Raw genomic sequence first — 16,418 nt, forward strand, 5'->3', positions numbered from 1 at the left:
GATGGAGTGAATTGGTCTCTGGAGGTCTAATATTCTCTGCTGACTGTGGAGGTTCCTGGATGACTCAGGGTGGTGCTATTTGCACACTTCTGATATGACAAAAATTGAGCAGCATAAATCTCATCCCAAATGGCATCAGAAGGCAAATTCTGGGAGAAAAAAAAAAAAAAAAAAAAAAAAAAAAAAGACAACTAACCAACCAAGCTAACAACAACAAAAAAAAAACAAAAACAAAAACAAAAACACCTGTTTTATTCTCTCATTCCTTAAAAAAAAAAAAAAAAAAAAAAAGGTATTTGAATTTATTTCTTCTAAAATGTTCTCAAAAACAGGGAGAAAATCTGAAAATCTCACTTTGATTTACTCTCAATTCTGATTTTTGCAACATTTAACAGAATAGCTGTGCCCAAATCTGAGTTTACATTTAATTTTAGAAAAGTGTCCACAGAGACCTGATTTAATTCTAGTTTGAAAAGGGAATTGTTATTAAGCTGACTGGCCATGACTGTAGTCTTTTTACTACTATAACCTTTGAAAAGGTGTTTTGGCCAAATAATTAGGTGCCATTTTAAACAACTTTTAGGGGAAGATGGACATGAGAATATTAAGCTTTCTGAAAGAGAAATTTACTTAATCAATTGTAAAGTGATCAGTCATAGCCATTTCATTTTTGCTTTCTTTCAGTTTGCTCAGTAAGACTGAGCTTTGATAGCATCTGTCTTCTTCAACATTACAATTTGGACTTCTTTATGCTATTCTCCAGGCACTTTATTTTATCATTATTTCAATGACTTTCAGGTCCTCAACCTTTTCATTGCACTGCTGCTGAATTCCTTCAGTACTGACTGTCTCCAGACAGCAGAAGACGATGGAGAGATGAACAATCTTCGAATTGCCTTTGCTCGGATTAATAAGGGATTTCACTTGGTGAAAAGTGTTACGTGGGACACCTGCTGTGGAAAGCTCAGGCATCTAAAGAAAGCACACAGAAAGAAAAACAAATTGACAGCCCAGAACCCACTTGGTCTGGGAAAAGAAAGAAAAAATTGTAAAGAGAATTACAACAATGAATGGGGTGAAAAAAATTGGGAATACTGTGCAGGGCTTGAAGATTTTATTACCAATCCCAATGTATTTGTTTGTGTCCCTATTGCTGAGGCAGAGAATACAAGTGATGGTTTTGAAGATGATGATAAACTGAGCACATTTACAGACATAGAACACAGTAAGCAGGTAATACATTTCTTTGTTTATTTTGGCATACTAAGGTGCATATATATTGAAGGATGCATGTATGGTGGAAGACTGCCTCTAGCAGAACAGGGTGGCATACATTGATCCGTTTCCAAAGAGTTACCAAACTTTGAGTTAGAAACAAATAAGAATGTTTTGAATGAGGGTAACTTGATCACTCGGAGCCTTTTAAAATAAATAATCATGGTCCTAAAAGAAAGACCATAAACTTCTGGCTTCACTGCAGGAACTCCTGGTTGACATGCTGTGTTATGCATGGATAAGTACAGAATTCTTGGGTTGTCCATGGGAAATAGTGGTAATCCTTTGTGTCCTTGGAATTTTGTATGTTAAACATGAAATAAATGATGCAAATTGTTTTGCTATTTTCTGGATGACAAAGCAAAAATACCCAGAGGATGCTATCATGGATTCATAATATTCAGACTTACAGCCCTATGCCATTCTTTATTTTTCATCCTTGCTGCCTATAGCATATAAGAATTATTAGAGCAAGGTAGAAGTATTAAGTATAGGCTATCTCCACTGAGTTCATGTTGCTTCCATGATAGCATATACTATCCTGTTTGTTTGTTTTTCTGATTTTATTTTTCAGTTCTGATTTAACCATAAAATATCCCATTTCTTGTGTCAATGTTTCCCACCTGAAGTTTCCATCTCAATCCTTCTGCAGTCACTTCCATGGTCTCTGGGTGCAGCTTTTGACTATTTCACTGAATTATTAATTCCTTAGTTTGCTGCATGGCCATGAAGAAAAAAATTCCCCATCTCTATCCTTAGGTAAAATCACAGACTCAAAAAGATCATATCTTATGACTTCTGACCAGAGAAATCCTCTTTAAATGAAGTGTACATCTTATCTTTCTCTCCCTTCCAATTTACCTGCTCCTCAAAAAGAAAAAGAAAACCTCGCTAACCCACAGATTATTTTCAGGAGGAAAATCATCTGAGGCAAAGGGGAGAAAGAGGGAAAAATTCAGGAAGCTGGAGCAAGGGGTCAGGACTTTCCTCTGAAGAATTCAGTGTGCTTTACCTAGGAAAAGATGGGAAGGCTGAACCATCATCACCAGAGCAAAAAGAGGTAATATATATAGAGAGAGATTTTATATGACATTGACTTTCCAATACTGGTCAGGCTTGGCTACATTTCTGCTCAAAGATTTGCTGGAGTGGATTTCAGTGGCGGCAGTGGCACTGAGCTTGCAGTAGCCAGTCTGGCTGGTTAATGATGGAGCCAGAATTCTGTGAATGAAAATGAACCCATGCTGGGTTTCTACATATTGATTTTAAGAAAAATGTAGGTATAGGAAAGATAAAGATTTTAGAAATGGAAAAACTAGAAAATAATTTGATTCAAATAAATAATTTATAAAATTTTCTGTGACTTCCCATTTCTTGAAATAGAAAAAAAAAAAAAACAAAAAAACAAAAAAACGTGGAAGGTAGAGGGGAAATAAAATAAAAGTGTATGTGTGAGTGTCATAAAAGGACAGAGATATTTGCAAGTAAAAGTAGGAAATTCCAGCAAATTGGTCTTTGTCCTAAATATCTCAATTTCAAGAAATGTAATGCTTGAAATGAGTTGTTCATTATGAAATTGAAGTCAGTAGTTATTCATAAATAAATTAAGATGAGTTTTGAATAAAGTAAACATTCAAAAAAATACTGTCTGCTCTGGCAATAGACAAACAAAAAATAATAATAATAAAAAAAAAAAAAAAAAAAAAAAACACAACACAGAGTAAGTCATTGGTACCAAACGGATGACTCATCGTTCATTTTATATTGTGTGAGGGGACAGAGAAAAGCTTTGGAACTGAAGAATATGCTGTGTGATTCCAATTTTTAATTCATTAATACTCTCATGAGTGTTCAGTTTCTGACAGAAGGTTATATTTATCTGTTTCTTCTGTTTAATGCATTTTCCTATTTTTCTGGGTTTTACCCAGCTAAAGCTTATCCCTCTTTGAGATCTATGTGCACTTGTAAGCAAGTTAAAATCTCTTTAATTTATGAGTTTATTAAACAGTTAAAGCTGGTTCATGCAGGTAGATACTGTAAGTGTATGACTTTGGCTCCTGGCCAAATGCACCTATTGTTACTTCAAAGCTCATATGCTTTTAAAGTCACAAAGTCCATTCTGTTACTAACCCTACTTGAAATATTAGCATGTACTCAAGTTTTGATTTAAAATTTTATTTGCTCATGGATGAATTTATTCATTTGGAACTGAATGTAGGAAGAATCAACAGCCGATCTTATTTTTCTTGGTAGATTGACAGTGCCAGCTCCTCTGAAGGCAGTACAGTGGATCTAACAAATCCTGAAGATCTTTTGAGGCAGATTCCAGAGTTTGCTGAAGACATGAAGACTCCAGAAAAGTGTTTTCCAGAAGGTAAGGTTCTCCTGGTTACATGGCTGGAAAGTGAGAAATACAAAAAATAAACCTGTTTCTCTAGCAATGCTGAGCTGAGAGGGTGAGATTAATTTCATTTAATTTTAGTTGTCAACTAATGGCTTAATCATTGTTCTCTCTAGTGAACGGAGAGATTGTGGCACCTGAAAAATACCCCCCCCTTCTTCTTAAAAACCAAGGGGAATGCTTCTAACTGGAACCTGGGCAGTGGCAAAGACCAGACCCCAAAAGAGGAGATAATTATAGTAAGGCAAGGTAAATTCCACCCTACTGAACAGAATCAAAGTCACTTTAGGGGATCAGATCTCAGCTGACAATGGGCACTGGGATAAGGCATTTGGCACACAGATATGTTAACGCCTTGCAACTGGATAGATGTTTCTTCCTTGAACAGTGATTCATGAAAAATAACTAAAAATAAAGAGTGCAACAAGCAGAGAGAATCTGTTAGGTTGAAGGTCAGTTTCTATAGGACAATAACGTGGGAATTCCTTATCAAGTCTTTGTACAACATCTAGCTTTACAAGCTGTCCTTGCAGGTTGCGTTCACTCCTTTTGTGAAATCTTCCCATACGAAGATGAAACAACAGCATGTGGTTTTCATAAGAAGAAAAGATAAAACTCTCAAGATTTCTCTCAATAGCTATCACTACTGACAGCCAGGGTTAATCACTGTCTTCTCAGTATTAGATGGGGGAGAATAAACTTAAACAAAACAAAACAAAACAAAACAAAACAAAAACACTTTATAAAGTCAGCTGTGGGCTCATTTGTTGCCAGTGCTCCAACTTTCTACTTTGTCCTTTGCTTGCCCAATCAGCCTGTCTGACCACCATTTCCATACATTCATCTAAATTCTCCTTGATTTAATTGTTTTCTATCCTTTCAAGCTTCCTTATATCACAAAACAATCAGGAGGGACTTTTCCAGCCTTGCATACGTACAGTCTAGCAGCAGCTCCCACAGCATTCTGGGCTTGCTTTCTTCCCTGCTCCCAAAGGCAGAGCCTTCCTCTTTTCACCACCTTCCCACTCAAGCATGATTTCCTGGATATTTTATCTGATGAGAATACAGATAAATCAAATCTGACTGTAATTACTCCCATACCCTCATTGACCTGTTCTGCAGAGCTGGCTTTTTTTTTTTTTTTTTCTTTTCCTGTGACCTTTTTGGGTCAATGAAACTTCTAATGCACAATTTTGGGATTAAATCAATAACAGTGAAGCACATTGAAACTATTTGAAGTTAGAGAGGTTTTTGCACCTGAATGCTAAGTACTCCCCGTGTAGTTAAAATATGTTATTATTATTATATGCTATACTTCACTACACATCATAAATCCTAAGAGATTCACTGTATATGCATTGCAGTTTGCATATTGTTTTTAATAAAACTAATGTCAGATTTCTGATATTCATGATTTTTTTTCCAAAACTACTTTATAAATGGTATTGTTTGTCAATGCAACTGTTCGAACAAAAGAAATAAAGATTTTTCTTTCCATGCTCCAAAGAAGAACTGTGAAACATCTTGTTGTCATCTTGCTTGTTTCTGTAGTCTCAGGCTGGTGTGTGCTTGCTGTGGCAAAACTGTTAAGACTGCCACTGAAAGTGTAGCAAATTTGTACCTAACACAAATTTATACACAGAAATGTCTCTATCTAGAGCAAGTGCCATTCCCTGCCTAATCTCAAATCTCAGATCCACATCACTGGAGTAACAGATTATTAAAGGAAGTATCATCAGGTTTTTTTTGCACAATTTATATACTATTGTATATATGAGTTATATATTATTATATAATATCATATCTGTATGAGATACAAATATGAGATACAGATGTACATGATTTTCATGCTTGGAAACGACAGAAGCTCTCTAAAATTTTTCATAATAATGAAAAAATTAATTATTCTAGAGCACACAGCAAGGAAAATTTTAGCCAAAGTGAAACTATCCTTGGCAAAATGAATAAGCATCCAAACCCAGCATTTAACACCTTTCTTTCTGCAAGAAGTATTAATAACCACACAAGTAATCTGGTGAGCTTGAAAATAAACATTTCTTTTTATAGAGCCTATATGCCAGCTAGAATATGATATATTTTTACAGGTAATATGATGAAAACTGTGTTACTCCATATATTCAAATGAATGAACAGTATTTGAAAGATGATATGATGCCACAGTACTAAAGATAACTGTGCATCTTCTTTGTCTCTTAGCTTTTTTGTTCAGGTATACCAGAAATAAATAGCAGTTAAGAGGAAAACGAAGTTCTTTCCTTACTTTTTTCTCATGGCAAAATGTGAAAAGCAGCCTAAGGTGGGGTATTTACATTGACCCTGGATTTTCCCTTGCTCCAGACGCTTTCTGAGAAGCCTTTCATCTGCATTCATTTTCGCTACATACATTCATTGCTGTCTCTCACTTTCAGGTTGTGGTCGATACTTTCGTTGTTATAAGGGTAGTGCCCTAAACTTTGGAGGACAAACATGGTGGAATCTGAGAAAAACCTGCTACCAAATTGTTGAACATTCCTGGTTTGAATCGTTTATCATATTCATGATTCTTCTGAGCAGTGGATCCTTGGTTCGTGTAGCACAATTTCATGTATTTCTTTAGGAGCATTTTTAGCTTTAATTGCACCCAGACAAGTTGCTTTCAGCAGAAAACACGGGGTATATCTTTGAACTCATCAGGAGAGAAAGGAAGGGATTTCTCAGAGCAGTCATTTATTTGCTGTTGTAGTAATTGCAAATTTATTATTCATACTATTACAAATCAGAGAGAGAGCAATGCTAAAAATATGCAGATCTCAGAAGCTGTTCCCATTCTGGTTGCATACTGGATTTTTCTGACTTTCACAATTGCGAAATACAAAGTTTTTTATATATCATTAAAATAAGTAAATGACATTTAGTACTTTAGTTCTCCTGAAAGCATAAAGCTCTTGAAATTAATTCCTAAAAATATACTTTCTTCCTAGGATCCCAGTGTGCATGTTCTGTATGTGTCCACAGAGGTGTACAATATAGAGAGAAAAGAAAGAGAAGGGACAGAAAGAATTAGCAGCTTATCAACTGACATACTCTTGAGTAAAAGATTAAATATTGAATGATGAAGGGGTCTTATTGATTGTAGACTTTAATTTTCTAAAACCTGTCTCTGACTTTTAAAATTTATTTGTATATTTTGATTTCAGGCATTTGAAGACATACATATATATAAGAGAAAACACATAAAAGATATGTTGTCATTTCTTGACAAAATGTTCACTTTCATCTTTGTTCTGGAGATGCTCCTGAAATGGGTGGCTTATGGCTTCAAGAAGTATTTCACCAATGCCTGGTGCTGGCTTGACTTCCTTATAGTAGATGTGAGTTCTGCCTTCACCATTTCTACGCAGGTCCTGATGCAGGACTTAGCAGCAGAATCACGGATTCTTTTCTGGATGTGAAATTAAGAAAGATGCTTTCACCTCCAGTAATGATGGCTTCACGATATTGCACTCTGGGCACTGATTTTTTTTTTTTTTAATTTTCTTTAAAAAAGGAATAAAAAAAGCAGACACCAAAGGTTGCTAATACTTTATTTTATCTCTCCTTTCAGGTCTCTTTAATAAATCTCTTAGGTAGCTCACTTGATGCTGTAAAATCTCTTAGGACTCTCCGAGCTCTGAGACCCTTAAGAGCATTGTCAAGATTTGAGGGGATGAGGGTAAGACTGAATACAAATTAATGCCTGACAGCACCAATAAGCATGTAATGGAATCATAACACTGTGCATTTATGAGGTTCATATTTCTGTGCCAAGTTAAGTTTAGGATTTATAAAAATGAGTTTTTAAAGGGCACCTTTTCTGTGCTCCTCTATACTTGGCTGCTCCTTACAGGTTTTGTTCAAGTGATTGATCCCAAATGTTGCTGAAACCAAAATGAGGCTAGGCAGAACTTTGTTTCTTTGCTGCTCAGTCATTCCCATCTTCCTGTCTTCCTGAGATAACCCAAAATAAAAGAGAATAAGAACTGTGAGCACAGTTTTCATTCTTAAATGCTCATGGAAAACTGATTTAGAGGAAAGGATCCTTTCCATTCTGCAAGTTTTTATTGGACTGATTTACAAAAGATTCAGACTGTTAAAACATACTCTGCTCAAATCATTGTTCCAAATATAATTATTCTTACAAAAAGTGGGAGTGTTTGTCTTTAGAATATTTGCTGTCTTCTTCCATCAAAGGAGCAGCTGGAACAATGTGAAGCTGTTGGATGTGACTTTGATTAGAAACGTACCCTTGCACAAATACAGAGAAGTCTCCCTCAGTCATATGCAAAAGTTCTGCACACCATAATGTGAAACAGCAGTGATAACCACTACTGTGTTTGGGCAGGAGTCTGGTCTATGCAATATACTCTGGTCCGTGACCACCGGTGATGTATGTGCTTGTGGTATCACTATCATACATTTACATGGGAATGCAGCCTCAATGCAGCCGAGATATAGACTGCCTTTGGACATCTTTTGGAAGTGAAATTGAAAGCTCAACAATTGCAATATTGTCAAGAAATTGATGCATTTTGGTGCAATGTAGCACCAAAATTTCCATGTCTGAAGTAAATTTTGAACCAGGTATCATTATACTTTCTGTCATGCTATGCAGAATGCTTGCGACACAGAATGCTTTGCGACACTCTGAAGCTTTTTGGAAAAAAGCTTCATTTTTTTCATGTTTCTGTTTCTTCATCAAGTTCTTTGTTACCTGACTAAGTTCACTGCTTGTGAAACTCAGATGCATGGTTATTGTTTCCTTACACTGCCCTGTTTTATGAAGCAATTTGTTATGTCTTGGTATGAATTTAAAACTTACACGGACATATTCTCTGATCCTACAGCACCTACCATAAATTGGGTCCTTAGCTCACGGTTATGGACCCCAAATACAGCGGTAACCCACTAAAAAGACCTAACAAAATGCTAATGGAGAGTTTTACTGCTTTTTAAACAAACTACCTTCCACAGTCTTAAAAATACAGTCCTTTGCATTAGTGCTTATTGGGGAATCATTCATAAATCTTACATTGTAAAAGTTAAAAACAAAACAAAACACACCAAAACCAAGGAAAAGTCACCAAAAGAGGATGGACTCACATATGTGGTGGTGGCTCACAGCAAACTAAATCATTTGAACTCTTCCATTGAGGCCTAAGAGATACTACGCAGCTATGAGTCTTTGTTCAAGGTACCATGTCAGCTGTGATGTCAGCTGTGACCAATATTTACATGGAAAATGTTAGATTTCTGTTTGCTGAGATGACTAATTGGCTGCTTGTTTTTTCACAACATCTTTGTTTAACTATATGTATTCTTGCTCTGCCATTTCATCCAAGGTGGTGGTCAATGCCCTCATAGGAGCCATCCCTTCCATCATGAACGTTCTGCTTGTCTGCCTCATCTTCTGGCTCATCTTTAGCATCATGGGGGTGAACCTGTTTGCTGGGAAGTTTGGGAAATGTGTCAATATGACAGAAGAAAATTCAGTATTGAATGATTCAATCAATGACTTAACAGACTGCACCACGTATAATAACACAGGAAAAATATTCTGGGTCAATGTTAAAGTCAACTTTGATAATGTTGGCTCTGGCTACCTGGCTCTTCTTCAGGTGGTAAGTGCTGCTTACCTTCACTTGCCAATGCCATGTCAGATGAACTCAACCTCCTGCCAACTCCTAACTCATCTCGGTGGATGATGGAAAGCAGAGATCTAACACAGCCTGCTCTTTCCTCATAGCTGGCTGCTCAAAAACCAGTGCTGTTAGCACATGCAAATGGAAAAGGGGAGATATTGTTATATATGGACAAACTGGACCCCACCTTTTCTAAGTGTAAAGGTGCTTTTCTACTTGATAAAGTAAGCATGAGATGGATGAGTACAGTTCCAGCCTCCAGTTTAACCTTGGAAAATAAACCAGGTCTGTGAGCCTGAGAGCTGGAGTCAACTACAGAAGGAAGTCTGGAGTGAATACTGACCTAATCTGCCTCAGTACAGATGTGCTCAGCCATGAGGGTTGTAAGGCCTTTAGTAAACTATGGTAGTGAAGGTTTGCCCTGACAGGATCATAAAACAGCATGGTCTGTCCCATCATGACAAGCTTTCTAATCCTGTATGGGTTGAGGATGTCACATATAGCAGTAGTGAGTTTACCTGAAGTCAGTTTGGTGTTATGTGTTTATGACAACAGCAGAGTCTCTTTCCTCAGTTGGTGTCATTTGGATATTGAAAATGCAATGAAGACTTTTACCCTAAAAGTTCAACACATTTGCTATTATCTCTCATTCTAGGCAACATTTAAAGGTTGGATGGACATCATGTATGCAGCAGTAGATTCACGAGAGGTCAGTTGCCACTTACAAACTTAATTTTCTGTTAAGCACCTCCATGTGTTTCTGCAACACCATGGTGATTTTACACTTTGATGCCTGCTGTTTGTCTGTGCTAAAGCTTTCCAGTAATTCCTTTCATCAACTGATGTAAACATTTTATCTGTGAATGACTCACAGTAGCTTAATGCTAATTTGTTATAATGGGAAGAGGGATTCAACTCCAGATTCATACACCTAATTGCAGTTATCTATAATGTAAGGTGTCCGTGTGAGTTCACCTCCAAGTTCCCCCCGAGCTTAATGGAGATCCAGTCAGTGTGCTCAGAGAGATCTAGGGAGCATTTCAGCTCACTGGCTCTCTGTACTGGTCAGCTAAGCACCTCTTTAGACTGCACTGACCCTGCTGATAACTGGATGTGAGCCATCAGGGGACTTCAGTCTCCACTCACATGGAGGCACCTAACTTTCACATCACCCATCATGAAAGTCGAGCTTGGAGTAAACTTGAATATTCTACAGTGACATGGTTTAAAATATAAAACCAAATTTCATCAAGAATCATGCTGCTGTGGATAAGCAATCATCTGATATACATAGTCAGGCATCACCACTAGTACCATTTTGACTACTTTTTATGTTGCCAGTAACATTTACTGTCTTGTCAGAAATATCATTCAATGTTGTACAGAGCAAGGTGGTAAGTCATTGGAGGCAAAGAATTTGAAATCAGGAGGCTATCTCAATTTGATCATGAATTTATAGGAATTAAATAATTTTAGAAGTAACCATATATAATATTTGTATGTGTGTTTTGATCAGAAAAACTGTTTTCCTTGTTTTGGCTTTATTTTTATCCATAATAGCCATAAAAGGGCTTTCGTTTGTTTGTTTGTTTTGCTAGGAAATAAAAACCACACCTAGGCCAATATTTTTAATGCCAAGAGCCTAGAATTCTAAATGATTTGCCTGATTTTTCAAGTACTAAGCCTTTTACAGCTCCTGTTCTTATTGGAAGAAGTTGAACTAATACTTCTGAAATGTTTGCAAAAATAATGTCAAACATGTCCAATTCAGGAACTGTTTCTGTTGACTTTAGTGGGGCCTTAATCAAGTGCAAATGGTAAGATTGTAAGTCATGTTTGAAAAGGAAAAAAAATAGCTTTTGTGCGAAAAAAAATGTAAAACAAAACTAACCTTATTCATCATTAATCAAAGAGTATGATTTGTTCTAAAAGTTTTTAAATGCAAATATATCAAATATCAGAGAGAATTAAATTATCCTTGTCTGCAATGATCTAGCTGGAAACTACATAAACAAACATTGTGAAAGAAATCAAATTAACAAACTCTTATAGTATTAACACTTTGTGGTACCATTATTTTAAGCCATATTTTCTTGTTAATTTTCTCTCCTGCATTGCTCTTGGCATATCATTTTATAAGGATTGTGTTTAGTTTCAAAAAGGATAGTAGTCAACATGAGCAAAAATATCCCGTTATTTTCTATAAAGTCTTAGAATGTTGCAGCACCTAATAGTCACAGTATGTGTTACTTTCTTCCATTATTCATTCCCTTTCCAACAGTATCATATATATACAATATTTCACAGTACACAGTATTGATAGTTTTAAACTATATTAATTTGGTTAGAACTAGCATTAAAACAGTAAATGTTAGTTCCTCCTGGAAACAATTTGTGAGAGAATTGCAGAATGAAGATTATTCTGAATTAGGCCTATGTTGTTACTGGTCATGTTTCTTGTTGCTTTTCATTCCTGCAGAAAAATGAACAGCCACAAATGGAGCACAGTTTATTTATGTATCTCTACTTTGTGAACTTCATCATCTTTGGATCTTTCTTTACCCTGAATCTCTTTGTTGGTGTTATTATTGACAATTTCAACCAACAAAAGAAAAAGATAAGTATATTGGTTGTACTCCCGGGCACCTACTATGTCTCCAGCAATTCTGCTTTTAGAGAACAAGGTCATAATAACTCTACATAATACCTAAAACTTTTGTTTGCATTTACTAGAGCATTAGTCATGAACTTAGCAGAAGCAGCATGCAGGGTGAGGTTCTTCTTCTTTTCTTTTCCCCTAGAGCCTGCACACCCAGCTCATTCCCAACATTTCAAAGGCAATGACATCTGCTCTTCAGCCACGTAAAATACTGCTCCTTGTCTTGGCACTCAGACGTTTTTCTAAGAAAGTAGTCTGGGACAGATGCTCTAATAAGTATTTTGGATGTTCAATAAGAACAGGGTGTGGGAATCCAGGGAAACAGTTGTTACCATGCAGGTTTTCAGTAACTTTCTTTTCATGCTTTCTGAGCTACTTAGGCTTCACCCCAGAACTTCTGATCTGTGAATGTAAGGTTTATGCCACTCTGTTCTCTGTTTGTTTGTTTTTTGTTTGTTTGTTTGTTTGTTTGTTTGTTGTTTGTTTGTTTGTTTGTTTGGATCCAGTTACAAATCATTAAGAGAAATAGTACCAGCAATATGTGAAAAAGAAACATTAGTTTTCAGTAATATGAACATCATAACTACAATAGTGCTGCTTTCTCACTAAGTAACAGTGACATTTCTTTATATACTTAGGTGGGGAAGATATATTTATGACAGAAGAACAGAAAAAATATTACAATGCAATGAAAAAGTTGGGATCCAAGAAGCCCCAAAAACCTATTCCAAGACCACTGGTAAGAATGTCTGAATTCCCCAAAGGACAATTCATTGTGAAATTAATTTAATTCAGTTAAGTGTGCATATTTTATATATTGAATATAAATTATATATACAGTCTTTATATTGATATTCAGACAGTACTTTAAAACAAATTCTGTACAAAAATGTTGTACTGAAATATATAAGAAGTTAAATATTTATTAATTTATCTGCATAAATATCATTGAGTTTTATATTCAGTTTGGAACTGATTAAACTTCAGGATGGGAAGGAGTTTTCATACTTTCTTAAATATCTCTATCATAGTTAAGAGACTTAGCAATATAAAAATTGGTGCTATTTAGAAATCATGTACAGATGAGTACTCCCTACTTTCATAACTGATGACAGGTGTATTTGTTTTCCTCTAGAATAGATACCAAGGGTTCCTTTTTGACATTGTAACACGTCAAGCCTTTGATGTTGTCATCATGATTCTCATCTGCCTTAATATGATCACTATGATGGTGGAAACCCATGAGCAAAGTGGAATGAAGACTAACATTCTTAACAAAATCAATATACTCTTCGTCACTATCTTTACTGCAGAATGTGTAGTGAAATTGGTGGCTCTCAGGCAGTACTATTTCTCAAATGCCTGGAACATATTTGACATAGTTGTTGTGATCATGTCACTTCTTGGTGAGTAAAACTGGATAGGCAAATTCTTTACTAAATCAATCATGACTCTTTTCAGAAAAAAATACTTAAAATGTATAAGCTGCAAACAGATGTTGAAATAAAAATCAGAATACTGTAAAGTGTTGAGTGAAAAGAACTGCATGGTCATAAAAAAACACCATAATTACATTCAAATAACATGAAATTATATATTTTTAATTCCTACTATTTTTTTTTTTTAATGAAGGCTCTGTTATATAAAATATTTCATGATGGTTCTTTAGGTTGTTTCTCAGTTTGAGAAACAGAATTAGCATACTAGGACTCTATTACGCGATGATTTCCATTGTTAGTTTTAGTGCCGACTACAAAAACTTTGGTCAGTTAAAAAACGATGATTTTTGCAACCTGTGTTTTAACGGAGAATGGAAATATGAAGATTGGAGTTAGATTATGGCCTCTGGAATTCAGTTTCCAGAAACTGAAGCATAGATGACTGAAATTAAGGGCTCAAACCGTGTAATGGGATAGAAGAGAACAACCCAAATGTAATAGCTTTAATTAGAAGGGATTGCAATGGAGGAATAGTGTAAAGATGTCTTCTGCCAATTTAACTATTCCAAGGATCAGTACTGCCAAAATAGCAGAAGGCGTTTCGGGGAAGAAAAATATTTAGTTTCATTATCATGAGTTATGTTTTTGTGGCAATAAGAATATAGCTCTTCCTTAGAAAATGAAGTTTCTGGAATGGAAATTCTGAAAAATGTATCCAAAATATCTAAACCTAGAGTAGCCAGCCTCTGCTTCTAGAGCTTCTAGGTCTGTCAGGTTTCATGAAAACTAATGACAAAATAACATCCATATATGTCCCTGAATGAACCACATGCCAGTGGTAAGCACTACTTCAATGCTCCTCTCTGGTTTTGCTTATAAGTATCTTGACTATGTTTTCTAAATGTTAGACATGGAATTGTATATCTTGTTTTCTTAGTTTAGCTTTATAGAATCAGAATCATTTTGGTTGGAAAACACCTGTGGATCATCAAATCCGACCATCACATAACAGTACCATGTCCACTACAAAACCATGTCCCTAAGCACCACATCCAAAAGTCTCTTAAATACCGCCAGGGATGGTAACTTTATTATTTGTCACCTAATGAAAGGGAGTGACACCCACCTTTCTGTAGTTTCAGTATTTGATATCCAAATCAGAAAGTAAATGCATAACTTGCACCTGCTGAAGAATTCATGCAACCAGTGTAAAAGACAACCATCAATCAACAAGCGTTGACAGATAAGGATTTGAAAGTTGTACATAGAAAAATGCCTGCCATCCTTAGTGCAACAGATGCTGTCTTCTCGTGGCTGAAGAATGTAGCTCATAATGCTTGATTTCTATAGCTATTTTTTTCAGCTCTAACTGCTATTAATGGTTGTTATGCTACGCTGTTAGCACACACGTCATATATTTTCCAACTGCATAGATATTATCATTTCATCCTATAACAAGTTAAGCAAAAATGTGATATTCTAACCAGTTATTATCCCTTTTATTTTAGCTTTGCTGCTTTCTGGCATTGGTGAAGTACTTGAACATTTCTTACCACCTACACTCTTCAGGGTTATTCGCTTGGCTCGTATTGGACGAATACTGAGACTCATACGGGCTGCCAAAGGAATTCGAACTCTGCTCTTTGCCTTAATGATGTCCTTACCTGCTCTATTTAACATTGGCCTCTTGCTTTTTCTAGTCATGTTCATTTATGCTATTTTTGGCATGGCTAACTTTGCTTTTGTGAAGATGGAAGATGGCATTGATGACATGTTCAATTTCCAAACTTTTCCTAACAGCATGCTCTGTCTTTTCCAAATCACAACGTCAGCTGGCTGGGATGGTCTTCTCAGTCCTATTTTAAACACTGGTCCACCATTTTGTGATCCAAATGTAACAGGTGAAGTAGGTGAATGTGGTAAACCTGCCATAGGAATTATTTATTTTGTGAGTTACATCATTATATCATTTCTCATTGTTGTAAACATGTATATAGCTGTTATTTTGGAGAACTTCAATGCTGCTACTGAGGAAAGTACAGAGCCTTTAGGGGAAGATGACTTTGACATCTTTTATGAAATCTGGGAGAAGTTTGACCCTGAAGCAACTCAGTTCATAACTTTCTCTGCACTTTCAGACTTTGCAGATGCTCTGGCTGAACCTTTACGTGTACCAAAACCAAACAAAATTGAACTCATAGCAATGGACCTGCCTATGGTCAGTGGAGACAGGATTCACTGCTTGGATATCTTGTTTGCTTTTACCAAACGAGTGTTAGGAGATTCTGGGGAGATGGATGCACTAAAAGTGCAAATGGAGGAGAAGTTCATGTCTGTCAATCCATCTAAAAAATCCTATGAGCCAATCTCTACTACACTCAGACACAGACAAGAGGAAGCTTCTGCCACTGTCATCCAGCGTGCCTACAGGAGTCATTTGCTCCAGCGCTCCATAAAGCATGCTTCTTATCTGTACCATCACAGAACTTACAGTGGTGACACTCTTGGAGATGCTGCTCCAGAAAAAGAAGGACTTATTGCATCTATGATGAGTGAAAACTATGGCAGGAATCTTGAAAAGTCTGAAACTTCTTCCTCAACGTCCTTTCCTCCATCATATGACAGTGTCACAAGAGCCAGTAGTGGCAATCTAATTGTTGAGAATGAACTCACAGGTCAGCAACAATCCCCAGACATTAAATAGGTCATCAGCGAGAATGTTATGAAGAACTATTCGCAGAAGCTGATATTGTAAATACACATCAGCTGAGGCAGCCTTTCCCATTAAACTTGAACTGACAAAGATGATCATGATAAATTAGCCATGGTTAAGTATGCTAGCAGCAAAATTGTAGCCTTTGATTTTGCTATTTTCAGCTTTGTAATGTATTTACATATGCAGAAAAAAAATGATTTGAAAAGCATCTCCCACAGTGGTGTGTTCACAGCAGCAGCAGATAATGTCA

The 16,418-nt window shown here is 36.2% G+C and overlaps 1 protein-coding gene across 1 annotated transcript in view; it reads left to right on the forward strand.

Moving 5' to 3' along the window:
- The window catches only part of LOC311207125 (sodium channel protein type 5 subunit alpha-like), a gene marked incomplete at both ends in the record, with an annotated part of 34,992 nt that extends 18,836 nt beyond the window's left edge, over positions 1–16,156 (forward strand). The window contains 11 exons of the mRNA XM_084283026.1: positions 799–1,233; positions 3,529–3,649; positions 6,106–6,260; positions 6,874–7,047; positions 7,281–7,388; positions 9,055–9,333; positions 10,010–10,063; positions 11,834–11,975; positions 12,652–12,752; positions 13,149–13,419; positions 14,961–16,156. Coding sequence (XP_084139152.1) covers positions 799–1,233; positions 3,529–3,649; positions 6,106–6,260; positions 6,874–7,047; positions 7,281–7,388; positions 9,055–9,333; positions 10,010–10,063; positions 11,834–11,975; positions 12,652–12,752; positions 13,149–13,419; positions 14,961–16,156 — 3,036 coding nt within the window. The remainder of the gene's footprint in view (positions 1–798; positions 1,234–3,528; positions 3,650–6,105; positions 6,261–6,873; positions 7,048–7,280; positions 7,389–9,054; positions 9,334–10,009; positions 10,064–11,833; positions 11,976–12,651; positions 12,753–13,148; positions 13,420–14,960) is intronic.
- Positions 16,157–16,418: the final 262 nt, after the last annotated feature.

Source organism: Netta rufina, assembly GCF_964035555.1.
Source record: "Netta rufina genome assembly, chromosome: 2".
Lineage (NCBI taxonomy): Eukaryota > Metazoa > Chordata > Aves > Anseriformes > Anatidae > Netta > Netta rufina.